The sequence below is a fragment of the Colossoma macropomum genome, unplaced genomic scaffold (genome assembly GCF_904425465.1).
Source record: "Colossoma macropomum unplaced genomic scaffold, Colossoma_macropomum, whole genome shotgun sequence".
Classification (NCBI taxonomy): Eukaryota; Metazoa; Chordata; class Actinopteri; order Characiformes; family Serrasalmidae; genus Colossoma; species Colossoma macropomum.
In genome coordinates, this window is record NW_023494793.1 from 14,562,473 (window position 1) to 14,589,023 (window position 26,551).

The 26,551-nt window shown below is 39.3% G+C and overlaps 1 protein-coding gene across 2 annotated transcripts in view; it reads right to left on the reverse strand.

Annotated features, from left to right (window-relative positions):
* The window catches only part of adamts13 (ADAM metallopeptidase with thrombospondin type 1 motif, 13), a 26,645-nt gene extending 1,484 nt beyond the window's left edge, over positions 1 to 25,161 (reverse strand). Inside the window, exons 1-29 of one of the 2 annotated variants that reach the window (XM_036578591.1) lie at positions 24,904 to 25,161; positions 24,020 to 24,086; positions 23,513 to 23,769; positions 23,000 to 23,165; positions 21,217 to 21,350; positions 20,508 to 20,591; positions 20,297 to 20,421; positions 19,897 to 20,043; positions 18,751 to 18,885; positions 18,397 to 18,547; positions 17,542 to 17,646; positions 16,189 to 16,340; positions 15,976 to 16,039; positions 15,289 to 15,415; positions 14,733 to 14,881; positions 13,253 to 13,373; positions 12,046 to 12,126; positions 11,768 to 11,949; positions 11,428 to 11,578; positions 9,619 to 9,748; positions 8,427 to 8,603; positions 7,455 to 7,650; positions 7,225 to 7,324; positions 6,373 to 6,502; positions 4,903 to 5,088; positions 4,533 to 4,737; positions 2,519 to 2,870; positions 630 to 776; positions 362 to 541 (exon numbers count right to left, since the gene is read on the reverse strand). In XM_036578591.1, coding sequence (XP_036434484.1) covers positions 362 to 541; positions 630 to 776; positions 2,519 to 2,870; positions 4,533 to 4,737; positions 4,903 to 5,088; positions 6,373 to 6,502; positions 7,225 to 7,324; positions 7,455 to 7,650; positions 8,427 to 8,603; positions 9,619 to 9,748; positions 11,428 to 11,578; positions 11,768 to 11,949; positions 12,046 to 12,126; positions 13,253 to 13,373; positions 14,733 to 14,881; positions 15,289 to 15,415; positions 15,976 to 16,039; positions 16,189 to 16,340; positions 17,542 to 17,646; positions 18,397 to 18,547; positions 18,751 to 18,885; positions 19,897 to 20,043; positions 20,297 to 20,421; positions 20,508 to 20,591; positions 21,217 to 21,350; positions 23,000 to 23,165; positions 23,513 to 23,769; positions 24,020 to 24,086; positions 24,904 to 24,984 — 4,282 coding nt within the window. In that variant the 5' untranslated portion in view covers positions 24,985 to 25,161. Of the gene's footprint in view, positions 1 to 361; positions 542 to 629; positions 777 to 2,518; positions 2,871 to 4,532; positions 4,738 to 4,902; positions 5,089 to 6,372; positions 6,503 to 7,224; positions 7,325 to 7,454; positions 7,651 to 8,426; positions 8,604 to 9,618; positions 9,749 to 11,427; positions 11,579 to 11,767; positions 11,950 to 12,045; positions 12,127 to 13,252; positions 13,374 to 14,732; positions 14,882 to 15,288; positions 15,416 to 15,975; positions 16,040 to 16,188; positions 16,341 to 17,541; positions 17,647 to 18,396; positions 18,548 to 18,750; positions 18,886 to 19,896; positions 20,044 to 20,296; positions 20,422 to 20,507; positions 20,592 to 21,216; positions 21,351 to 22,999; positions 23,166 to 23,512; positions 23,770 to 24,019; positions 24,087 to 24,903 lie in introns of those variants that run through there. The other variant, XM_036578592.1, reaches the window with a different exon arrangement.
* Between the last annotated feature and the right edge of the window lie 1,390 nt (positions 25,162 to 26,551).

Genomic DNA, 26,551 nt, shown 5'->3' on the forward strand with positions numbered 1-26,551 from the left:
GTAGCTGTCAAGGAGCCCTCACAGGGAAAATACAACCAACTTCTAAGACTGAACTTTGGAGGAGTGGAAAAGCATCCCTGCAAATTTCTGCAGGCAGGTCTCCTGAAAAGATTAGATACTGTAATAAAAGCAAAGTGTGGATACACTAAATACTGAAAAAATGATATTGAATTTAGTTGTTGGCTTCTATGTCAATAAAATAACCACTTACTGGCTATTTTGACTTGAAATTAAATAAATGAAAGGTGGTCTCTGACTTTTGCTCAGTACTGGCCTTACAGATCCATCGGAAAAAAGAACATGTCAGGGCTGATCAGAAACATTTAGGTTAGGTGAAAGTTGTGTACGTTATTTGACTGACCTTCATGATGGCTCTTCTTTGTGTTCTTCATACTCTGATAGGACAGCACCACTCCGTTACCAGGGGTGATGCGGCTCTGACGGACCAGAAGAACGTTCGAGCGAGATGCCACAAACTTCCCTGCCATCTTTTCACAGAAACGCCTCAGAGACAGCCTCTCATAAAGAGCCACATTCTCTTCTAAACACACAGACGTACACAGGTCCACTGTCAAATTCCCAAGTCCCAGCCTTGCATAGTCTAAAAGGGTAACCAGCAAATCACTCACTCTGTCTGCAGTTCAGAGAACTGGACTCGATTTTAATTTGGATGACTTCATCAAGAGGACGACCAATAGCGATGAAACATTTTCTCTCTGTGACGTTTCGTAGGTCAATGGTCTCCGAGTCCTGAAGGAAGAGTTGTCCACAGACACCTGGAGCAGAGCAACAATAAATAACTTAAATATCCTCAACTGAGAACTGACAGGTTTTGCCATTTATCTCTAGGTACATTCCATCCATCAATCCATCCCTGCATTCAGTATCATCTATAATGACATCTATGTTATTTTATATACTGCATATTCAACATATACAGATAGACCTTCAGTATATTGTTCAGCCAGATTGATTTTTACAAGGGATAGTTTGGTGGAAAGTCGTATTTACACAACTCCCAAAATGCAGTTATGTGGTTATATAGGCTTCAAGGTGGCTGCTACGAATGTCTGCAACACAGTTTTATCCATTTTTATGAATAATAGTGTCATTTAGGTTTTCAATTGTGCACACACAGCTTGCATAATTTCCAAAGAAAAGCGCTGCCAATAGTATGGGATGCTCTTGAGCAGCTGCACATAATCTTAAAGTCAACATGCCCAGTGCCAAGCGTAAGCTACAGGGGTATAAAGGCCGCCAGTACTGGGCTGTGGAGCAGTGGAACTGACCTCACTAATGTTCTTGTGGCTGAATGCAATCATATCCTCACAGCAGTATTCCAACATCTAGTGTAAAGTTTTCCCAGAAGAATAGAAGCTATTACTGTACCAAAGGGGGCACAAACTCTCTATTGTAATTCAGTCCTTGAGATGTAAACAAAGTTATTCAGAGTGGTCTGATGTGAAATGTTTTGGTGTAACCTAACTGAGATTTCATTACAGTGGTGGTGATGATGGGTACCAGGGGTCACGAAGTCTACAATGCAGTATTTTCTTTAGTCATCCTAAACCATCAGTGACCCTACACCTTTTTAATGTTGCGTTAATAATGGTAAAGTACCTCTGTTCACACATTCTTTGTGTTGTCAAGTACCTCTTGATTATGTCTTAATGATTAAATTATAAAATTCTGAAACATTAGATGGGCAGGCGTCTACAATTTTCAGACATATAGGGTATTGTTTACAACTTGTGAGATTACTTAAATGGGAATTTCGTTTTTTCAAAATTTCTACGTAATTCAGTCATTGACAAAGTCATTCAGAGTGGTTTGACGTGAAATGGTTCATTGTAGAGGAAATTACAGACTCAAAATTTCCTTACAGTAGTGGTGAAAGGAACCAGGGGTCATGGTATGTACAATGCAAATAAACCATTTCATTTATTATCTAAACCACCAGTGAACCGAAACTGTCTCCTGAGTTTTATATTTAATGTTGATGATCTTAAAAATATGATTTGGGCCAAAATCTTATGACAAAATTTTTTTAAAAAAAATGTCTCAGGCATCAGACAATGTATTTGTAACCTTTTTTTATGTATTAACTTTAAATGAGGTAATTTTTAGAGATGTTAAATGTTTCAGACGTCTGGTTCCCATTACTACCACTGTGAAGAATTCTGACTCAGTAAGTTTCTCTCTAATGGACAATTTCACATCATACCACTCTGAATAATTAGTTAGCATGTTAACAATTTAATTCAGCAAAAAAAATTGCTTAATAGAAAAATCTGTGGAATTCTGCTTTAACAGCAAGATGCAGTTTGAATCAAGTGTGTGATGGTTCAGTATGATGCTAATTGCTGGATTCTAAGCTTCCATCGCTTATTAGGTATTTTAACCTTACAATTCCAATACAAAACAAAGGAATTCAACTTTGGACAACACATCTATCTTGGTATTTGGGATTGTGTAAATCGTTCATGCTATGTATGGTGCTATTGTTTTTCCACTTAACTGCTCTGTGGAGGTTGCGTTGGCACTGCTATGGTGCTTCCTATCACTGCCACAGTAGGTAGAACCTCGGAGATCCTGCTCATCTCAGTTCCTCCAGGAGATGGAGGCTTGGTCTTTTCCAAGTCCAACTTCCAAGCTTTCGGCTTGCTGCGGTACCTTGGTGCCTGGGTGGGAGTGCTGCTCATCCCCTGGGTGGGGCTGAAGGGTGTGGAGCAGTCAGAGCTAAAGCAGGCCTGGATGGTGATGGGTTTGGGCAGATGGACGCAGAGGAGGGGGCTAATAGGTAGAGGGCTGGACGGGCCAAGGCATGAGACTGTCCGAGACTGGATCCCATAACCACAAGAGACGGAACACTATAGGAGAGAGAGAGTAGCTGAAGTGTTTGGAGATATTAAAGTTGCAGATGTTGAATTTAACAATAAACGTGACCCTATCAGTTCAATTGGACTAAAGGAATAGTTTGGCAAAACACCAAATTTCCACAATCTTTCCCTCATCTGAAATGTAGTTTCTGTGGTTTTGCACTGGGCCTATGAGGCTAATGCAGCTATCAAGTAACAAAAGCTTATAATCTGCCAGTGTGCAAACTAAGCTAGCATACCCAAATCATAACATACTTACACAAAGAAGTAATAACAAAAGTTCATGTTTAAAGATGGCTGTTACTACTGTTTTATAGATAACAGTATGTTAAACAATGTCAGCAACCATAAAACCAAGTCCTTTTGAGATGAGTTGATCACATTAGCTTCACAGTGCAAAACTAAGGGGAAAAAGGCTTTTTTCCATTAGCTGGTGAAAGCAGAAGGAAGGTAAATAGCTAACGTTGCTGCTAGGGAGCCGGACATCTCCTTGCAGCCGTATGAATTACTATTTTCAAATCATCAATACAGTGGAGAGAAAGGATTACTCAAGTGACAGAAATGACTCGTGAGATGAGGAGGACAACAGGCTCACAGCTACAGTTAGCAAGGTAGCTGGCTATCTTAACACCTTACTTCAGTCTGGCTGTGTTTCTCTAGCTAAAAGGATAAAAACTAGTGTCCATTTTGTGACAAATAAGAATAGATTTGCTGTTTTCTTTGCAATTGTCTTTGACAACCCAAGTAAGAATTGCATTAATACTAACTTGGTTGTATTTAGTAGCCTATAGTTCAGTATAGGCAAGCAATCAGGACTGGTTGAAACCACAGGGATTTCCAATGGTTGTATGACATAGGTGCCAGGAACGTTGATGGACGAAAACATGAAAACAATAAAAAATTTGTGAATTCTCTCAAACTCATAAGGCTAAGGGACGTAAATTTGCTCTGTGGAACACTGTGTAACACAACAAGCGGCATATTAAACTCCAGTTTCAGGCCAGAATGCTCCTTTAAGAGATACAGTGGGGCCCAAAAGTCTAAGACCACTGTTGAAAATGCTTCCATTTTGCTTTCTTTCTAATTTATTGCAAGATTTTTCCCAATATACATTTCATAACTTTCAGAATTTCTTCAGTATTCATTTCTCCCCTTTTGCTTTATGACAGCGAGCTCTCAAGCTGGCATGGACTCCATAAGTTTTTGCAAAAGCCTCTGATGAGTAGACCAGATCCACCCGAGAGTCAACTGAATGAGTTTCTGTGGAAGGAATAAGACAAAAAATCGTGGCCTTTTTGCACAAAGGCCTTAGCATGGTCAATTTTACAAATTTGCTTAAATTTAAATCGTGCCCTAAAAATAGAGCAGAATTTCATTGTCATAACTTTTTCTTTGTTTTAAAATTTTCAAGATTCTCAAACTTGAAAAAAAGTTTGTTTGAAAAGATTTTCAAACAAACTTTCTGTTGTTTATTTGCAAGTTTAAATGAAAAAATACCAGATTTACAGTATGAGCTCAGACTTCTGGGCTACACTGTATGTTGTACCTTGAAAGTAAACTACACTGCACAACCTCAGATTGAAGTTTTTTCATGAAATATAATACGATAAGTCAGTCAGTTTGAATTGGTAGCGACATGTGGTAGCTTTGTACCTCACTCCACTCCTGTATGGCCCAGTGGAAGGAGCAGGCCTGAGTGAAGCAGGGCACTGTGAGGGGAGGCTTTTTGCCTGCCTCACACCTCTCGTCCTCCACTTCTGTCTCCACTCCTCCATCAAACTGCACACACCAAACCTTCCTCAGCGCGACACCCAGACCACAGGACACCGAACACGGACCCTGCTCCCCTACCTGCCACCTACGCCATAAAACTCTGAATAAGATTGTACAGCAATGAAAATCTAACATTGACATTAAGCATATGACTGCGTAGCATAAAACCATTCTTACTCAGATCACTGATTACTGCTCTATTACTGACATTACTCTGGGAGGTTGTACTTAAAGGTATTGTCTGGTTCACCTTGCTGGACAGGCCTCAGTGTTACATGCCACCGCCTCTAGAGGTTTGGGCACATCAAGACAGGCGGAGTCTGCTAGCAGCACCATGGCCTTTTCTCCTTCTGCACCCTGCTGAGAACAGTACAGCACCCTCCTCGCTACCCCACCTCCACACGACACACTGCACTCCCCCTGCATGTACCGCCACCTAGTGGACACAGATTAACATGGTGACGTCAATGCCATACAAAAAACAAGAGGTGGGCCAGAGTCCAGCAGAGTTTGGTGATTTCCTTGCTCTAAACACATGGCAATTAGCAGCTGAGTTCAATCAGGCATATTTGAGCAGAAAGATTGCCAAACACTATAAGAATTTGGTGCTCCAGGACCAGAGTTCCCCACCATTGCAATTAGCTGGAGTGTCCAGTTCCGGTTCTGGAGTCTTAATGCACAGTTTAGTGACCAAATTGCTGTGACGATACTGAATTATCTGTTAGCAGACAATCTCTATAGAATTTACACAAAAATAGTTGGGACAGTATGGAAAATGCTAATAAAAAACAGAAAGCAGTGATTAGTACATTTATAAGTAAATTAGCTAGTAAATTTGACCTGGATTACATAGAAAACAGTACAAAAGCACAACATTTAATGTTTTACTGTGAGCATTTTTTTTTGGAAATATATGCTTGTTCCAAATTTGCTGTTACTTTATGTTGGTAATAATCTGGATGCTTGTTTTCTTCTTTGACCTGTAGAATGTCCATTATAAATCTGAAAAATCTGAAACTCGTCAGACCACAATACACGTTTCCACTGTGCATCAGTCCAGTTCAGCTGAGCTTGAGCCACAGGGTTGAAAGTCTCGGGTATTCAGCTGTGGTATTTGGCCTTGACCTTTACGGACATACATTTCTCCAGATTCCCTGAATCTTTTGAATATATTATGCACCGTAGAAGGTGAAATACCTAAAATTCTTGCAATCGCTTGTTGAGATGCATTGTTCTTAAACAGCTGGATTAGCCTTGACCCATCACTGCTTATAAAGTACTGGACCTTTCCTGGAAGCTCTTTTTATATCCAAGCAGGACTGTAGGACCTGTTTAAGATGTGTGAAATGTCCCTGGTCTTAAATTGCCCATGTCTCAATTCCTTTGGACTGTGTTGCAGGTATCAAATCGAAATGAGGGAATATTTACAAAATAGATTAAGTAAAACATTAAATATCTTGTCTTTGTACAGTTAAATACAGGTCAAAATTGATCTACAAACCACTGCTTTTCATTTTTATTTACATTTTACATATTGTCCCAATTTTTTTTGGAATTGAGGTTCATAATATGAATTTAAACACAGCACAGATCATTCATTTTGTTGACCAAAAAGCTACTGTATGGCTCCCTATGATGACTAAAACCATCTGTAAATTTAAAAACATCACAGCTAACAATTGACCAATGCAAATGTTATATGCTGGTGAGGTAAACGCACATAGCAGGGCATGGTGACTGGGCACAGGGCTGTGTATGTGGTTTAGGTTTGCTGAAGCGGTCACAAAGGAACTCTGGGACATCTAGCCGTGACTGGTGATCCACACAGGAGAACCATATCTGTTGCGTACCTGCACACACATGCATCAGAAAAGCATGAATGATCCCATAGGACACAGACTCAGTATGGTATTGCAATGTGTTTGAAATGATCATGCAATAGGGCCGTAAACATAATTCTGCCATTTTTTCTTATATTCTATTTTTCCTGATATCCACTTACAAAGTTTATGTTTATACACCAAAAAAAAAATTAAATTTTACTTGATCTCTTTTTAGCTTTTTTACTGGCATGTTCAAATGATCTAAGTTGCTGACCCCTAAACAAGGCAAATGGGCTGATCATGTACAAAAAGCAGTCCAGACTGAAATGCACAGAACAAACTGTTAAAATCAGACTGAAATCTTCAGGGACGGTGGAAAAAATAAACTTTATCAACTCCTTTTGAGCGTCCAGATCTTTTGAAAGGCTGTAACAGCACAATATTTAATCATTTCGACACATCTCCTGCTCCAATAACTCTGCTTCACACTGTCTGCAGTAACAACACTCCTTATCACTTCATTGCGAATGGGCTGGGCTAAATTGCTGTAGACCAAATGTGTAAGAATATGTACATCTAATACTGTGAATTCAAAATAGGCTGTTTTACAACTTAGTTTATTCATAACCTGGGGATGAATAATACATTTTGAAACTCTAACCATGTTAAAAGGAATATTAGGTTTTCAATGATATGGGCTCTTTACTATGGTAATGTAAGAATTAGCAGTATTCAGTGTATTTGTATACCATTCCCACAAGTCTTCGTGCAGTGGCCAATCACGGGGCTCCACACGTACACTGGAATCACTCTGGACCGGGGCATTAGAAGAAGTGACCCACTATAGCTCTGGTGGAAGACACATCAGTCCTTCACTAATACACCTCATATATTTTAGAGATATTTCTATACAGTAGAGGTATTGTATTAGCTTTACTTGTATTTTCTTGTATCTTGTATTTTTTGTTCTGTGCTGTACCTCTCCCTGTGTCTCCCAGCCAATAGGGCACACGTCTACCACACAGGGCACATGTTCAGATGGTTTGGGTGCTGGGCAGAGACTGTCGTCCATTTTTAAATCAGCTCCACGGTGGGAACGCACACAAGACACTGCTCTGTGAGCTTCACCTGGACCACACACAGCCGAACACTCACCAGGCTCTGAGACTTGCCATCTGCAACATGCATGCATATATCTACAGTACCAGTACTGTGCAAAAGTCAGAGACCACTCTTTATTTATTTAGTCTCCAGTCAAAACGGCCATGAAGTACAAGTTTTTCAGCAGAAAACACATTTAACAGAAAATTACACAGAAACCTCAACAATTAAATATAATCTTTTTTTCAGTATTTACCTTTATTACAGTTTCCATTCTTTTACAAGAGACTTGCTTTCAGTTTTTCAAAGAAATCTGAAAGGGGTATTTTCCTTTACACTACATGGACAAAAGTATTGGGACACAATTTACAGTTTACAAATGTAAATATAGTGTAAGTTATAAGTTCAGACTTCTGCTCCTCTAAAATGAATATTATATTTAGTTGTTGAGGCTTCTGTGTAGTTTTCTGTTAAAAATGTATTTTCTGCTTTTTCCTGATGCTGAAAAAAACTTCCACCTTCTGGAAATTAAATAAATAAAGGGTGGTGTCTGACTTTTGTACAGTACTATATGTACGGCAACAAATGTACATCATCATATTACAGTAATTAATAGTTAGCTTAAAATTTTGTTTCAAACCAACAATATTTACATTGATTGTCTCACTTTCTGAGAGAAAATCATAAAAAAAAAAAGGTTCTGGGTCACAGAAACTACAGTAATTTATCATTTTGTGAGCCTAAAATTGGATTCTACTGGCTAAGATTATAAAAAGTATTTCCCTTATTTTCAGACAGAAACTTATGATGTATGTCAGATACTCTGTTGGCTCAGCAGTCAGGCTGTTACCTGGCAGGGCAGAAATGAGTGTTGCAGGTTTCTGTTGCTGGAGGTTTGCTCTGAGAGCATTCAGACTCAGGCAGTACCACTGTTTCTGCTCCTTGCTTCTGCACGCAGGCCACAGAGCGTACCCGCTCCCCAAAACCACAGGGGGCGCTGCAGGGACCAAACTCACCCAGCACCCAACTGCAAAGAAGCGTGAACACTTACAGCAAGTCTACACTTTGTGGTTTTGCTTAAGTGCACATTTATGTGACATATTTCTGAATTTAGCAAAAGGCTGCAAGCACTCTGTAAGACCACAAGTGTGCAGACATACAGCGTGTCTTTGTGGGATAAGTGCTGTAGTTCTCATGATGTTAAAGGGGAATTCCACCGATTGATCAAAACCTCTGCATAACTGAATTATCAAGTCATTCAAAGTGGTTTGACGTAAAATACTCCATTCTAGAAATCTTCCTGGGTCAGAATTGTTCAGAGTGATGGTAATAGGAACTAGTCATCCATGCCTTGTGACAAAAAAGCCTTATACACATCACCAAAATTTTGAAAAACTACACTTAAAAGCAAACTAACATTTGTGTGCTGCTTCCTCCATCGTGCTAAACACGTTGAACTTTTTTGTGGAATGTTGTTGTAAGTCTGCATTGATGCACACTTGCTACTGGAGGGCTTTAAAGCCGGCTCCCACTTCCACTTCCCGCTAACTGCTTTGGGACAGCCCTCAATATGGTGAACGCTGCATGTGACCCTAACCCTGGTTAGGGTCACATAACCCTGAGGGAGTCAGGCTGGAAATGGTTCTTTTCTGATATATGCGAAACAACGTGTTAGAACATCAAACAGTCAATTCTGAAACATTTGGTAAAGTTTCAGTAATGTTATGATTGTTTTCTTAGTGACAAAATGGAACGTTAAATCATTTATTTTAATAACATAAGCATGATTAATATATAGAATCATTCAAAGCAAAAAGATTTTGGTCTGAAATGTCTGAAATGTGTTTTGAACTCTGACTTTGAGCCAATTTGGTAAAGCAATCTGAATACAAACTATAATTTTTTACCAGTAAGCTTTTTTGTACCAGTAATGCATTTCACTATTTTAAACACTATTAAAACAAGACAGATACTTCATTATGTATATAGTATTGTTAACATGGCTGCATGTGACCATGGCTCCTCGGGTGAGCTGACTGTACCTGGGTGGGCAGTCAGGTAAGTAGCAGGGCTGCAATAGAGTTGGGCTTGCAGGACTTGAACCACAGAGCTGCTCCTCCAGATGCGCCTGGGTGTTCATGTCAACACATTCTTGCTTAACCCTCTGGATCCCTATGGACAAAAGAGCAATTAAATCCTGTTACTCAGTGAGAAATAGCCCTTTAATGTTGCCAATAATAATGACGTAACGGCTTCTGGAGACCATTTGAACAATTCATCCATGACATCCATGTGAAACTTCTGGTTAGGTAGTTGAGCATTGTAAAAGACTTCAGCTGTGTCTAAGTACCTACTGCGCTGTCTACATTTGCAGCATTTTTTAAATCACCAAATGAATGTGACCAATACAAAGACTGTCTCAGTTCTTAGATCCTATGTTAAATACAGCATTGTGCAAAAGTCAGAGACCACCCTTTTCTTTATTCTATTTCCAGTCAAAATGTGTCAAAATGCAGTGTTTCTGTCCATCCTTCCATTGTGGTCTGAAAGGATGTGTAGCTGTCAAGAGATCATTATTGAGAAAAAGAAATAGACGAAAAAAAACGTATTGACTAATTTGTCTATATTTGTAATTTAGATTACTTGGATGGTGAGAAGCAGAAAATAAAACCAAGTTCTACGACTGAACTTTGGAGGTGTGGAGAAATATTCCTGCAGATTCTTTGAAAAACTGAAAGCAAGAATGGAAAAAGAATGGAGGCTGTAATAAAGGCAAAGAACAGACAACTAAATACTGAAATATTACTAGAATTTTTTAAATATTTTGTTTTCCACTTTTCTGTTTTGATGCTAAAAATAAGTAACTTGTACTTCTAGATGGGAAACTAAATAAATGACAGAGCGTTCTCTGACTTTTGCGCAGTACTTTATCCTTCCTACTAAGGTATCGTATTATGGCTTATGGTGGTGTCATATGACTCTCATGATAAGCTTTCTTCGAAATTTTGATTCAAGATGACAAATAGAGGCGACATGGAAAGTGAGAATGTAATTTTTAAACGTAAGGTATTGGTATTTCAACCAAGTATCATAATATTCACAGGTTTGGTTATGTGGACGGTCATTTTATAGTGTTTGGTACATTAAGGGTATTCATGGATTTGCATGCTTGCTATCATCTATTGTTAAAAATGGCCAAATAGACAACTAATATGTTAGCTTAGCCAGTGAATGCTAAGTTGTATATTGTTTTTGAGCATTATTGGCTAGTTAATTTTAGCATGCAAGGGGCAGTAATGATTGGTGATATAATTGCTGTCTAACTAAAGTGTCTGAATTGTTTTCCGAGGTTCCATTTGGTTAAACTGCTGCCTAACAAACCAGACAGTCGGGACCGAGGCAGCTCACTATATACTGAGAAAAGTTAGATCTCATTGTAATGTCATCACTGTTCATCTCAGTGACATATTGTTGTCATGGAGAGACACAGTGGTTTTATTGTTCTCTTAAGTCCTCGTGCTGCCTCGCAGCAAGAAGGGCCTGGGTTCGATTCCCCGGCCGGGTGACCAGGATCTTTTCTTTGTGGAGTTCTCCCCATGTCTGAGTGGGTTTCCTGCGGGTGGTCCGGTTTCCTCTCACAGTCATGCTCCAACTGGAGATGCTAAATTGCCCTTAGGTGTTTGCGTGAATGTAAATGTTTGTGTGTCTGCCCTCCAATGGACTGGCAACCTGCCCAGGGTGTTTCCTGTTTCTTCGCCCAATGAGTGCTGGGATAGGCTCCAGCACCTCCTGCAACCCAGGAGGATAAGTGGTTGAGATAATGTGTGTGTGTGTAAAAGTGTTTTTTTTACCTGTGCCACAGGTAACAGAACAAGGTGAAATAACGGTGGACCATCGCCCTCCAATGACCCTCTCCACAGGAACAGTATCACGCACATAGTACTGAAAGGTGATGTTTGGACTTGTGATGTCTCCATACTCCTTCCCATACTGCCTATACACCTAATAAGACAAATAACCAAAAAGCTTTATAGCTGTATGAGACATTTTGAGCATGTATTAACTTGCTGGAGCTATTACAAACTTATTAATGAAGGAGCAAACAGTTACAAAAATCTCAAACGTTTCAGCATTTATGGAAAACAATCAAGCCATATACAGCAATATATACAGTAACATGCAGCTACCTACCTGTATGTGAATTTTGTCTGTGACTGGTCCAGACAGAATGAGCTCCTCTGTTTGAGGTAGGTGGTCAGGTGTGAGGTACAGGCGGTAGATCATGTGACGCTCCTCCAGCGGTGAGGGATGGGTGGTGTTTAATGCTATGTCCCCATTTCCAGCCACTATGTGTTCATCATTCACCAGCACCGCTTCACAAAAATGAACATATAACCCTTTGATGTTTTCTTTTCTATGTTGTACTGGAGAAATGCTTTGGTAGCATAACAGCCAGTCCCTGGACTTACCCAGATGTGTGAAAACTGGCTTCCAGTTAATCACATGTACCTGAGAGGCGTTCACTGGCAGAATGAGGAAAGTCACATACTCTTAAAAAGGAAAGGAAAAGGGAGAAATTATATTATAAAAAGGAAAATGTACTGTACAAGACAAGAACCTATAGAATTCATAGGCGCCAAGCCCTAGCGACAGTAAACTATATATTCACAGCCTCCAAACTCTGTTAACTAACTGATACCCGCATAGAATATTTTTACCAATAAAAATCATTAGCAAAAACAGCAATTTCTCCACTTTTTTGTTTTACTGCGACAACTCCTTTAGTGTGTGATCCCCAATATTTCAGTTACCCAAAAAAATCTGCAAAGACCAGTTGGACAGTGTGAGCTGCCCAGTCTTTTATAATCTGTTAAGACTTCAAAAGTTGTGTAGTGTACCCAAGGCTTAAGGCAATAATACTACTTACTTCATACAGAATCAGATTTTTGTTTTTACTGTTTTTGATAGTTATAGTTTAGTTACAGTTTAACAGCTAAACAGTCTCTCTGATAGGTAAATAAAAAGCAGTTGGAGAGAGAGAGACTGAGAGAGAAAGCAGTCAGGCTGCGTTCTGTGATGAACTGACAGAAAGTCTTTAATGATGTAATATCATCTGTAAAGTGAAACTGAGGGACTAAAGTATCTTTGCAAATGTATGTTGCACTTCAGATACAGCAATTTTAACGTTTTCATCTACAAGGGAACCAGAAACTATACACTAAATACTCTAACAACTATCAGATTATTATACCACAGCACTTTGTATTTAATTCTGGCAAGTGATGCACTGATGTGGCCTGTTTCTCAAGTGAGACGATATGGGTTTTGTCTGTGTGCACGACAAAAGAATTTCACACAAATCAGTATGGTGTAGTATGCCTATGCTCCCACTCCACCAACCGCAGTCTGATCAGATTACCTTTTAGTTTTTTTAGTCAGCCCAGACTTTATAGGAAACCTGTATTAGACTTTCCCCCATCCCAGCTTTATTTGCTCATATTCCTCCAATACTATCGCAAAGATTTCAGTCTCAGTCAATCTTATGGGTTGACACCTATGAGATTAGACTGTATTTCCCTATCACAGCTTAATATGGCAGTATTCCACCAAAAAAAAAACCAATTTATTTATGGGTAAATCTTATGGGTTGACATCCATGAGATTTCAATGCAGCACCTTTGGCCTCTCCACCCGTGTATGAGCCAGAGATGAGCTGGCAGGAGGAGCCATTTCCTCCACAGACTCCACACACATCCTCCACTTTTCCAGAGTGCAACACTCCATCACAGCCAAACACCTGAAGAAACACCAAGCGCAAGTTTAATCTTGGACTAAACTTCAGTGTCAATGGAGAAACATTTTTTCAATGTAGGTTTGGGCTTAGGCTTAATATAGGACCCAAGAGTCTCAAAGTCTTTTCTAACATTTCCTACTCCACATCTGCACTTATTCCTCATCCCTTCACACGCAAAACCCAGAACACCTTACACAGGCAACGTTCCACTTATGGTTTAAAGACTCTTAATTTCTCTCATGGAAATATGTAGCCAAAAAAACCACTTGTAGCATGTGATACATCTTGCTAACTGATCCCTGTTGCTTTTCTTCACTGACATTTTCTTACTTTGCACATCTGCTTATATTCTTTAACCCTTCACAAGTCAAAGGAACATGAGAGCCAAAAATGCTAACATCGCCAAAAATGAATGTTTACTGCTAGGAGGTCACTTACAGCATGCTAACTGGTTCCCACTTGCATTTCTTTATTGACATTTCGTACTACACAGATCTGTATTTATTCCTTCTCCTTCCCTAAGTAATATTCTCATCAGAAGACCTAAAAAAGACAATGGTCCACTTCTAGTTCAGATTTAAATTTCTCACAAAAGAAATCTGACATGGCTAATAAAGTGTCTAATAATGAATGAATGTAAATAGATGCCAGTTATATAACTTTATTAAGTAATAGAACACGAGAGACAGTGTGCTATCGCAGAATAACATCACGGCTGTGATTTGGTCCAGCAGAAAAGGCACATGAAAAGCAACCAGAATAAAGGGCTGGTCACTCCTAGTCGTACTCTTTCTCTTTATGGTTACTAACAAAAACTCACTCTAACTAAACCCAAGCCCAAAACACCACTTATCCTCCTGGGTCACGGGGGGGCTGGAGCCTATCCCACCAGTCACTGGGCAAAAGGCAAGAAACACCCTGGACAGGTTGCCAGTCCATCACAGGGCAGACACGCAGACATACACAATCACACATGGGGCAATTTAGCACGTCCAACTGGCCTAATTGCATGTCTTTGGACTGTGGGGGGAAACCAGAGCACCTGGAGGAAACCCACGCAGACATGCAGACATACAAACTCCACACAGAAAGGACCCTGGTCACCCTGCCGGGTTTAACCCAGGCCCTTCTTCCTATGGGGCGACAGCGCTACCATACCGCCCAAGCCCACCACAACAAAAAACAATAAACACATACACACATTTTAAACTAAAGAACGACAACATCAACAATATTACTGAATGATATTTTATGTCTGTTTCGGGGGGTGGGGGGTGGGGACCACACAGCACAGCTTTGCATGCCACGCCTCGAAAGCCCCTTCTGAATGCGGAACTTGTGACGTCACCACAAGAACATTACCTGGCACTTCCCCATAACGCAGGCAGTTACTGAGCCGGTAGGTGCAGGGTCATCAGGTTCACACCGCGTTCCATCGATGAACTGAGACCCACGACTGACCATGAAGTCCTGCTCACGGGAGCGGCATACAAGCTTACACTGAGCATCACCTTATATGGCAAGAAAGAGAGACAGAGGATGTAGAGACAATGTTGAACTTTTTTTATTATAGGATTCACAAAACACAACATGAAATTTATTCTGTTAAAGAGGAATTCCACCAATTTTTGAATGGTGGTAAATCTGAAAAAACAAATATTTCTTTGAGTACTATTTTGCTTTAAAAAGTCTTTGTCTTAAAAAGTACTTCTCCAGCATATTTATAACCATTTCATATAAAAACTTTCTATGAGGGAGCTTTTGGAGACATTAAACCCTTTCAGATGTCTGGTTCCTGTCACCAATGCTGTGAAAATTTCTGATTCGTTAGGTTTCCCTAGAATGGAATTGGTGTAAATTCCCCTTTAATGTGAAATTAGATAATAGTAATTGGTCGTTATTCAGCTGTTTAGCTGACCTGAGCTGAAACCAACTGCAGGCATCCAGGAGTAGACTGTGTCTGCATGTGGAGACAGCGAGAGAGGCTGATGGTCTGTATCTGAGCACTGCTGGGCCATGAACTCAAGCTGAGTTCTTTTGCATGGCTAAAAACAATGACAGAAGGCCACTGGGTCAAGAGCCAAGTTGAACTTAGAACACTAGTTGAACTTACTAAGAGCCATTGAACTAGAGGCATAGACCACATACAGGTTATAAGGATAAACTTTTAATGTACATTTACTGTTTATTCATTGAATTTAACATGTTGGTGAAAAATTAAACTTCAAACCATTGCCTATACAAAAGTTATAGAATTTTTTTTAATGTTTTATTTTTACCAATACGTTAAACTCAGCAAATAAACTGAAAGTATGAACTTAAATTTAATATTTAAGTTTGCTCTCTGTAGAGGACGTGTTAACTTGCTTTCACTTTGAAAATCAACAAAATTTGTAACCAAAGGTGTTCAAACTTTTGCATATGACTGTATTTCTGCACAGTGTACTTACTGTTTGACTGCAAACAATAATTCTTTTGGTATTAATGGAGGCAAAACCCTAAAATAAATAAGCTGTGTAGCACAGCATGTATGTCTGCAGCACTGGTCCATTTAGAGAAGCTGACTTACAGAGACCTAATGTAAACATGACCAGTGAAACCGTACCTGTCGATAACAAAGTTCAGCTTCTATGCCCTCTCCCTTGCACTCCCTCCCTCCAAACGCTGGCCTGCAATCAACCACGTATACAGCCTTGTTAATGGCTATATGGCTAATAAAGACCTCATGAAGAAGTCATTTACAATCTACTATTTTTATGTGTGTACAAATGCACAGAAATCCACAAACATAAACAATAATCAGTCAACACATGCACACCTGGGGTTGTTACATTCTCTCTTGCGGTAAGTGACCCCCCCTCCGCAGGTGCGTGAGCACGGGGAGAACTCAGACCAGGACGACCAGGAGCCATGAACCACCACAGAGGAGCTCAGTTTGGATGGAGATACACAACGACCTTTCAGACACCACTGAGACACAACATGGGTTACATTAACAGTAAATGCATACATAACGTGAAATTTCTGCAGAATTATATGGTTAAGATATTAACAATCATGTGACACGAAATGATCTGTTCTAGAGAAACTAATCTGGTCAGGATTGTTCACAATGGTGGTGATAGTAACCAAACATTTGAAGAGTTTTTGCCTTTTAAAGCTACATCACAGAAAGCCATTACATGAAATGGCTACCAACATGCTACCCAATGCCTGAAACATTGTTGTATGATAGGTTTGAGATAAGTCATTGACATAAATACTGTAAAAATACAGTCATTTTTAAAAATGAAGCACATGCAGGGTTTTGTAAGGCAAAACAGTACCCAAAGGAAATGTATTTTTCAGATTTACCACTTTGGTAATACTTTCCTATCACCACCACTGTAAAGAAGCCTGAATTACTACTAGGTTTTCCTACAATAAACCATTCCTGCTGGAAAAAAAACAGCACTGGTCTAAGCTGGTTTATGCTGGTTTAGCTGGTCACCCAGCACGGTCATGCTGCTGACCAGAATACCAGCATCCAAAACACTACATATGCTGGTTTTGCTGGTGACCTTCCATACTGGTCTATGCTAGTTTTTCCAGCAGGGATTTCATATCAAACCACTCTGAATGACTTTGTTTACATCTCAGCGACTGAATTATGCAAACATTTTTGAAATAATCAGACAAGACATGGTTGCTGTCTGACATTTGCTTCTTTAGGTTTGAACTAGCAGTACAAGGATAACATAGCTAACAAGTAATGGAAGCTTATGACCAATAATTAGCATAATATAGCTACAAACAGTAGTAGCAGAGATCTTGAAGCCTGAATTTTGTTTGTACTTTTGTCCATTTTTATAGATGACAGACAAACTGTCAGAAATCACATAAGCAAGTCTTTTTGAGATTACCTGAAGTGTTATGATTTAGTTATGCAGTTTGCTTGATGCTAATTAGTAGGGTGTGAGCTTCAGTCACTTGTTAGCTATGTTAGCCTTGACATACTTCACACTACATCACTGACACTAAAGAAGCAAACTTCAGATACTAACTATGTCTCATATAATTGTATTTGATTATTTGGTCTGTTGAATGAGAACAAGCCACTGCTGAAAAAGAAAGAAAAACATGACCATCATCTTTACTCAAGGATGATTTTTTTCATGACTAGTGCTGATACCTGGTTTGGCCCACATTCAGTACCATCCAACAGTGGCACAAGAAGTCTGGTACAGGAGCTGCGGTCGCCAGGGATGATGTGGCAGGACAGAACTCGACATGTCGCCTATGAACATAATTTATTAGATTATACACCGATCAGGCATAACATCATGACCACCTCCTTGTTTCTACGCTCATTGTCCATTTTATCAGCTCCACTTACTATATAGGTGCACTTTGTAGTTCTACAATTACAGACTGTAGTCCATCTGTTTCTCTGCATACTTTGTTAGCCCCCTTTTACCCTGTTCTTCAGTGGTCAGGACCCCCACAGACCCTCACAGAGCAGGTACTCTTTGGGTGGTGGATCATTTTTAGCACTGCAGTAACACTGACATGGTGGTGGTGTGTTAGTGTGTGTCGTGCTGGTACGAGTGGATCAGACACAGCAGTGCTGCTTGATATTTTTAGTTGGTGGACTATTCTCAGTCCAGCAGTGACACTGAGGTGTTTAAAAACTCCAGCAGCTCTGCTGTGTCTGATCCACTCGTACCAGCACAACACACACTAACACACCACCACCACATCAGTGTTACTGCAGTGCTGAGAATGATCCACCACCCAAATAGTACCTGCTCTGTGAGGGTCCATGGGGGTCCTGACCACTGAAGAACAGGGTAAAAGGGGGCTAACAAAGTATGCAGAGAAACAGATGGACTACAGTCTGTAATTGTAGAACTACAAAGTGCACCTATATAGTAAGTGGAGCTGATAAAATGGACAATGAGCGTAGAAACAAGGAGGTGGTCATAATGTGGCTGCTGATTTACAGGCATATTCATATAAATAATTTCAAATCACAATGTTCACTCACCATGTCATCGCTAGTGAAGGAGCAGGCAGTGGCTGTGCTTCCAAATGCAATGCGGCATTGATCATCCACCCCATAATACAGCCCGGGTCTCCACTCCTGTAGTGAACCTCCCAGCACTGGAACATCCTTCACACATTCTGCCTTGCCTTCACTACACAGCAAATATGTATGCTATTCTTTAGCTAGTGAGACACACCCATAATTGATGATATTGTGATCATATTCAAGCCACATGTATTCTGAAACAAGCTAAATTTGAAGTTTAATGTGTATTTAAAGAGCTGTCATTAACTGTATATAACCATATGTAGGGTATAAAACACAAGTAACATGAATGTTAATAAGCATGTTTACCTATAGAAGTTAAGAAGCTGGCTTCTGCTGCACTGGGACCAGGTGAGGTCCACACTGTTATAACCACCATCAGATGCCATTATAAACCCTCCACTGTTGCATGTGTTACCAATACCATCATGGTTTATGCCAAAACTAGAAAAAAAAACACATTTGGCATGGTTTAACTTTTCACATATGGCGACTTTACAACAAACACAATAAAAAGTCAATTGATTTTGGATATATTTGTCAAATAGTATACTTTGTTTCTGATCATATGTCTTTCTGTTGCAGACGGTGCCACTCCCCCGCCTTCCCCAACACCTCACAAGGTCTACCATCTGAAGCACTCTTGGAGAGTGTGTGTATAATTCAATTTCATATAATTAACCACATATACAGCATAATAGTCATGTTAATGGCTGTATGGCTAATGAAGACCCCATACAGCAACTTAAAAAAATAACACAATCGGTGGGAAGATAAATTTAATCTTTTTCATAACTGAAATAAAATTATATGATCTATGTTTCATGCAAAATGCAAAAACATAATTGTTTCCATATGGTAACAACATTCAACAATAAAACTAAAATCTGCAATACAGTCCGTATCCACAAACTGCAATAAACACACTGGATACTGCCACGTTGACTTTTTTAAATCCCAAGTGGTGATTTTATCATTAGAATTATTTTAATATTTTTTGTAGCCATATGTTAACAAATGCAAGTACCCCAAAATATACATCAATTTTTTTCAGAATTAATCAAAATATATTTCAGAATTCAGGGAAAAGATTGAATAATTTGGTTCTTCATGTGAACGCAACACAGCTGAACTCAGATTCACTAAGTCACAGTTTAACTGAGCTCAGATAAATTGGTCTAACTCAAGCCAGATCTGTTTATAATTGGCTATAGTCCTATGCCCTGCGATAGACTGGCGACCTGTCCGGGGTGTATCCTGCCTTCCGCCCAATGACCGCTGGTATAGGCTCCAGCACCCCCTCCGTGACCCAGAAGGATAAGCGGTTTCAGAAAATGTGAGTAGGTGTAGGAAGGTTTTTAAATTTGTAGTACATTAGGAAGGAAGGAAGGAAGGTTTTTAAATTTGTAGTACATTAATTTGTAGTACATTGTAATACATTACAGCATCTCTTACCTGTGTCCAATCTCATGTGCAATGGTGATGCCAAGATCAAAGCCTGTATCTTCTGTAATGACACAATTCCATTGGCTTGAACACACTCTGCCTAGCTGGGTTACGCCCCTCACCAGTTTATTCCCACTGGGCAGCACAAGGTCAAACCTTGCGTAAAACAGTGAGAACAGAATAAACTAAAATAAACATTGACAAGGACACAGTGTCATTGATGCAAAGCACCACTCTTCTAAAGCATCAAAAGCTACTTGAGTGGTAATGCCTTGTGAAAAATCTTCAGCCTGCTAAACGTGAGTGAGTGAATGAGTGAGTTACAAGCCAAGTCTATGAGGTGCTTTGCAACAAAAAAGCATATTTTTTTCATAAAAACTAACTAAATAGTAAAACAGTAAGTCCATACCTGGTGATATAGAGAAGCAGATCCGCATGCAGAGGGTCAGTATCAGTGGTGGGGTTGACTTTACGACCCCACTCACACACACTCCTTAGAGAGGAGGTTATATTGTCTGTGATCTGAATCTCTGGCTGCAAATAAGAGAATTCTTGGTAGGACTGAACCCAGGGTGGCACTATGAGTAATTCAGTGGTGGGTGTAGTCACTATAAACGTACCTCTGGCTCAGTGAGAATGATCATACGGACCAGGTGAACTCTCATATTTGCCCCCAAAGTGACGTCTCTCAACAACTCTGAGGCCTGCAGGACCAAATAGTTGAAACAGTTAAAGCAAAACCACTGGCAACCTACATTTGGGTGAACTGTGTCTGGTGCTGCCAGAAATACAAACTTCCAGACACCATCTCACCCAGCTTTTCTTCCAAAATCAAGGGTATTAATAGAGAGTGTGTTCCCTCTCTGCTGCAGTAACAGCCTCTACTCTCATTGGAAGGGTTTACACCAAATTGTGGAACATTACTGTGAGGATCTGACTGTGTTTAGCCGCAAGAGCATTGCTGAGGTCAGGTAGTGAGGTTGAATGATTAGTTCTGGATCACAAACGCCACTCCAACTCACCCCAAAGGTATTTAACAGTGCTAAGCACTCCAAATAAAATTATACCACAGCTCCATAGTCCAATATTGGAGAGCTTTATACACCTTGTGCACAAACCCAGGATTGCTTGAAACTGCAATCTCAATTTGTGTGTAGCTGCTCCAGAAAGCTACTGCTGGTTCATTCCTATGAGATTACATCACTACATGCATACAATGTAACACCTGAGTCAGCAATGGGGGCGCATCAAAATTATAATTTTGTGCATGTATGTACATGCCCCCATCACATATATATAGCAGTGTATAATCAGATGTTTTACACTTACAATGTTCAGGTTGGTGAGGATGTATCTCTCTGTGTCCTGCTTATGAACCTCATGGACATCAGGACCCACCACCACCAGCAGCTCTAAATGACTGACCTCTGCCCCTGGAAATGACCTCTGTAGCCTATGATGACCTAAGAATGGGTAAGTTACATATTTCATATAACAGTGCTCTGTCATTGAAAGCCATCATAATCAAATAATGTTTAATATGAGAGCAAAATATTTTATGTACAGTACACATAAGAGCAGGAAACATTCTGAATACTATGCATATCATGAAGTGTTTTAGTGGTGCTAGAAAGCTGTTGAAATGCCTCTTTGAAATTCTACATTAATCTAACTTAAATTGTGAGTAGATCTTCATGCAAGTCATAATAATAGATGAACAGAACTCAATAAAACAATAATGCAAACTAAATAACATAAAAATAACACAAAAAACACAAGCTATTATATTTTTCATTCATTTATTGAACAAAAAGATCCAACATTAAATGTCTGCTAGAAAAAAGTATATAAACCTCTGTTTTTGGTAACAGGTGTAAACCCAATGACTTCAACCAAACAATTTCTGTGAATGTTGATCAGCCCTGCAGACTGATTTTTTAACATTGGCCTATTCCTCCCTACAGAACTTCGTCATCTCTGTGAGGTTGATGGTGATTTTTGCAAGAACTACATACTTCAGGTCCTGCCACAACATTTCTAGTGGATTAATCTCTGGACTTTGAGGCAGTCACTCCAAAAAATGCTAAATTTCTTCTGCTTCAACCATTCTTTGTTAGACTGACAAGGGTACTTAGGGTCATTGTCTTGCTACAAGAACCATCTTCTGTTGAGATTCATCTCACAGATGGGTGTGTTGACATTCTCCTGTGGAATTTCTTGATACAATCCAGAAATTATGGTACCATCAAATGATGGCAAACTGTCCTGGTTCACTGGCAGCAAGACAGCCTCAAACTGTGATACTACCGCCGCCATGCTTCACATTTGGGACAAGGATCTTATGCTGGAATGGAGCGTTTGGTATTTGACAAACAAAATGCTTCTCATTTAGGCCATAAAGTCACATTTTGGCATTTGTTGCATGATGATGACTTCTGGAAAAAAGTAACGTGTTGAATTTTCTCTATTTGTATTCTATCTGTCTAACAGTGGATTAGTAAAGTACAAACACCCCAGGTTTTTGTAACCCATTCCAGCCTGATGAAAGATTTCTGAGATCTTCAGCAATCTTCTTTGACCGAGGCATGATGTGCACTCACAAACATCTGTGATGAAGACCAGACTTTGATAGAGAAGACTCAGGTTGATGTTTTACAAATAGGGCAAGGGTCACTCCCACAGGGTCACCAATTGACTGAACATTCTAAACCTAATTATTTCCTAACCTAAACTTATAATTCTAGATTTTCACACACTTTTGCCACCATTAAATAAATGAATAGTTAAATATATTTAATCCTTGGATCAATTTGTTCAATAAATGAAAGAAAAACTACACAACATTGTTTGTGTTGTTTATTTTATTCAGTTCTCTTTATCTATAGTTATAACTTACATAAGGATGTCATCACAATATAGGTCAGATTCAGGTAGGAATTTAAAGAATATTAAAGTTTTCAGAAACCTTCTGGCACCATTATACATCATTACAAATGCATAACTGTAAACCCCAATGCTTAAGACTGGCAGGTTTTGTCCGTACTCAGCTCAGTTGAATAAGTAAGCACACCATTAACCTTAAAAAGTCTACTTCCATGTTGTGGTCACTCACTCTGTGCATGTCTGAGTCGTGTCCTTACAGGTGAGGGCCGAGTCAGAACCAGATGTGGCACACCTGGAAGTGGATCCACAAACTGGCTCAAGTGGTATAAATGTTTTTGGAGCAGTGGACGAATGTATAGCTTTCTTTTTCCTGACTGGAACAAAAGCAGGCCTTGCTGGAGGGAAAGAGAGAAATTATGATCAGACAATGTTTAATTGCATTGAAAAATAGATATGCATCACAAAACATGAGGCCACAATGAATTGCAAAAAGGTATTACAGAAAAAACTGAAGTTTGGCCACATATTCTTTGAAATAATTATTGTATTATTCTTAATTTTCTTTGCTTTTCTCTTTGCTATACTTTGCAAGATTTCTTTACAGCACATCTTTTTTATTTGAAAAAGGGTTTTCTTATTTGCTCTTATCAACACCAATTTGTGAGATTTAGATGATGCTATTGCTGCAGCCATGTCTAAACAATGGTTAAACAAAAAAGACTGAAAAGTAAGCAAGCCTCACAAGTTTTCCATGGCACATGGAGAGAAGAGTTTTAGCGTTTTCTGCATTCAGCAGGTGAAGTCGTTCACAACACATGTCCTCCTTCCTCTTTATTACACTAAATGTGGAGTTAAGGGCAATCTCCAGGCTGGACGGACAGGAGAGGGACTGCTCCTCCTTGAGCTGGCCCAGCAGGAACTGCCTTCGCTTGGTTTGAAACGAGCACTGCCATGGCCTTCTGCTGGAGCAATTTACCCACACTAGCTCAAACCCAGGCACTGAGGAGGAGAGCAATGCAGACGCTAGCATGAAATGTATGTTTGATTTAAACCTATAAACATATTGCTGTTGTCGGAAGAAAACCTTGGCTCAAAATGAGTTGGAAGAAAGTCTTGACTTATATTAAAAGTATATTTTTCCTTCTCCTGTAAAGTTACCATTTTGGAGATATGAGGTTTTCTTCCGACAACAGCGATATTCATGTATAACTAGCCTTTCGTATTTCACTAGATCTTTCGTCTGTCTTACCTGATGCCATTGAAATGGTGTCAAAATAATTGAATACATCTTGAGGTGCCAGTGACTGCAAAAAATCCTAAAAAGGTAGAACAGGGTACATTTAGAACAAAAAAACAGACTCAAAACACATTTATAAGAGAAATCAGTGGGAAACATATTTCAGCATCAAAAGTAATGTCTATCGTAATCAATTTCATATAATAACAGATAAAAGAGATATAGACTCTGCAAAGGTTAGACAGTGTCCTTCATTTAGTTAAATTCCAGTCAAAATGCTCATTAAGTAAGGTATTCTTTGCAGAAAAAAGCAAAAACTACTTTTTCACAAGTTAGCGTCCACCCTTTGCTTTTGTTACAACTTCCATTCTTTTCAGGAAACTTACTTTCAGCTTCAAAGGAAACTGCAGGGATATTTTTCCACACCTCTAAAGTACAGTCTGCAAGTTGGCTGCATTTTCTGTTCACCATCCTAATAATTACATAATGTTGAGGGTGGCCAGTCCATTGTTTTGAGAACACCAGCAGCTTCTTTGTCTGATAAACATGTCCTGATCTTCTCAGCATTGTGCTTAGGATCATTATCTTACTACATAATGATTTTTCCCAATCAACCTTTACCATGAGGAACTTGTACTTAATGGCCATTTTGACTGAAAATACAATAAACACAAAAAATAAAGTGTGGTCTCTGACTTCTGCATCCATGAATATATAACATAAACATTTCTCTCTGTACTGAAATATGTTATTTTCTATAAGGCAGAGCCTTAGAGAGTTTCTATGGCAAAAACACAAGCAAAGGTCAATGTACTATCACAACCGCATGTGTCTTGTACAGTGCAGGGAAATAAACCCCTTCGCAACAAAATTTACCAACCGTTACATTCACTTACCTTTTCCAGGGAAAACTGAGATGTCAGCAGAACTGTGCCCACCAGAACTGAAGCTAGAAACAGTGACACAAGTGCTGCCATGTTTGACTAAATTTTGGGACCAGCAGTGAGAGGTCCAGTGATAGAGACAAACCAGGTTTGTTACGGTAAAAGGGTTCCAGCATTTTTGAGTTATACTGATCTAAGGTCACTCTCTCTTACTGAATCCTGGACACAACTAGCAGGAGTGAAATGTCAGAACTGATCAGGGGCCGCACAAATCATCAGGCAAGCTTAGACTGATAACTGACTGACGTTTTATTGTTGACACAGCGATTTCAGTAGGAGGGAGGAATAACAAAATGGAGCAATGTGGCTGGCTCTCAGCTGATAAGCAATGACCAACTGATTGGTTGGTGGTTCGGCTGAATAACTGGAAGAGGCTGCTCCTCTCACTTCTTTCAACATGTTTTGTAGGACAGCATTGCAACATATATTTGCATACACTTGTGTGGAAAAAAGTTATAATTGTTTAAATAAATGTTCACATGATCATTTTTCCAATCTCTCTTTATCCCTTAGATTTTAATACGTTGCATTTGTCACTGTGCCTTTAGGACTGATATATGTAAATGAGATCTGTTCTGATTGGCTGCCCTGTATTTTGCCTAATTCAAAGAGCAGTCCAGGCTTAAACAGTTTGTATAACTTCAGCATGAAAGGTGCAGGGCTAAAGTGATGTAGGCTGACATGCACATGTGTAGGATTTTGTGACATCACAACAATATTTTCAAAAGGGGCAGATTTTCAGCTTATTTTCCATATGTGGACTGTATGGACAGGTACGCTGTGGATACTTAACAGTGTTTACCCTTTTTTTAAATGAGGAAAACTGTATTTTCCATGATAGAATATTCATTAGAGTCAGTATTAGGTGTCATGCAGTACTGTGCAAAAGAGCCCCCCCCCCTTCATTTATATTCTTCATTAATTTCCAGTCAAAAGTACCAGCCATTGAGAACAGATTTTTATTTCTCTTAGTCCACTCTTTACCTTTATTACAGCGTCCATTCTTTTCAATAGACTTGCTTTTAGTGTTTTTTTTTTTATTAAACATGTAGTTTAATCATTAAGTACTGTCTATCTGACGGCGACACTTTTGGTGGTCTACCAGTCCCCTTTCAATGCATCTTTTAAGCATTTTTGAAATTCAGTTTTGGAAACTCCTTTCACTTATTTTCCTTTGACTTGCCAGTGGATTAGTTCATATCTAATCTCCTCATAAATCGAAAATGAACCAGCCATTTTAACTGGAAATCAAGTAAGCACAGGAAGGGTGGTCTCTGACCTTTTCACAATACAGGAGGATAATTTCTTATGAAAGTTTCTCAAGCAGCTGATTTGTCTTGGCTTTAAATTATGTACTCTTCAATAGTGAGATCAGCTGAGTATAACTGTATTTTTATAAATTGTTTGTATAAATTATGAAATAGATCTGTTCTTACTGGTCGCCTAGAGGCCTTGTGCATTTGTACAGTATTGTGTTTTGTTTTTGTTTTTTGTTTACAAAATATAGGCCACGGATAACTATCCTTTCTCAGTTCCATTGCCACTCAATCTTAGTATTCGTCCCTCACTCCTTCCTTTTTTCTGCGGTCTTTTATTTTGA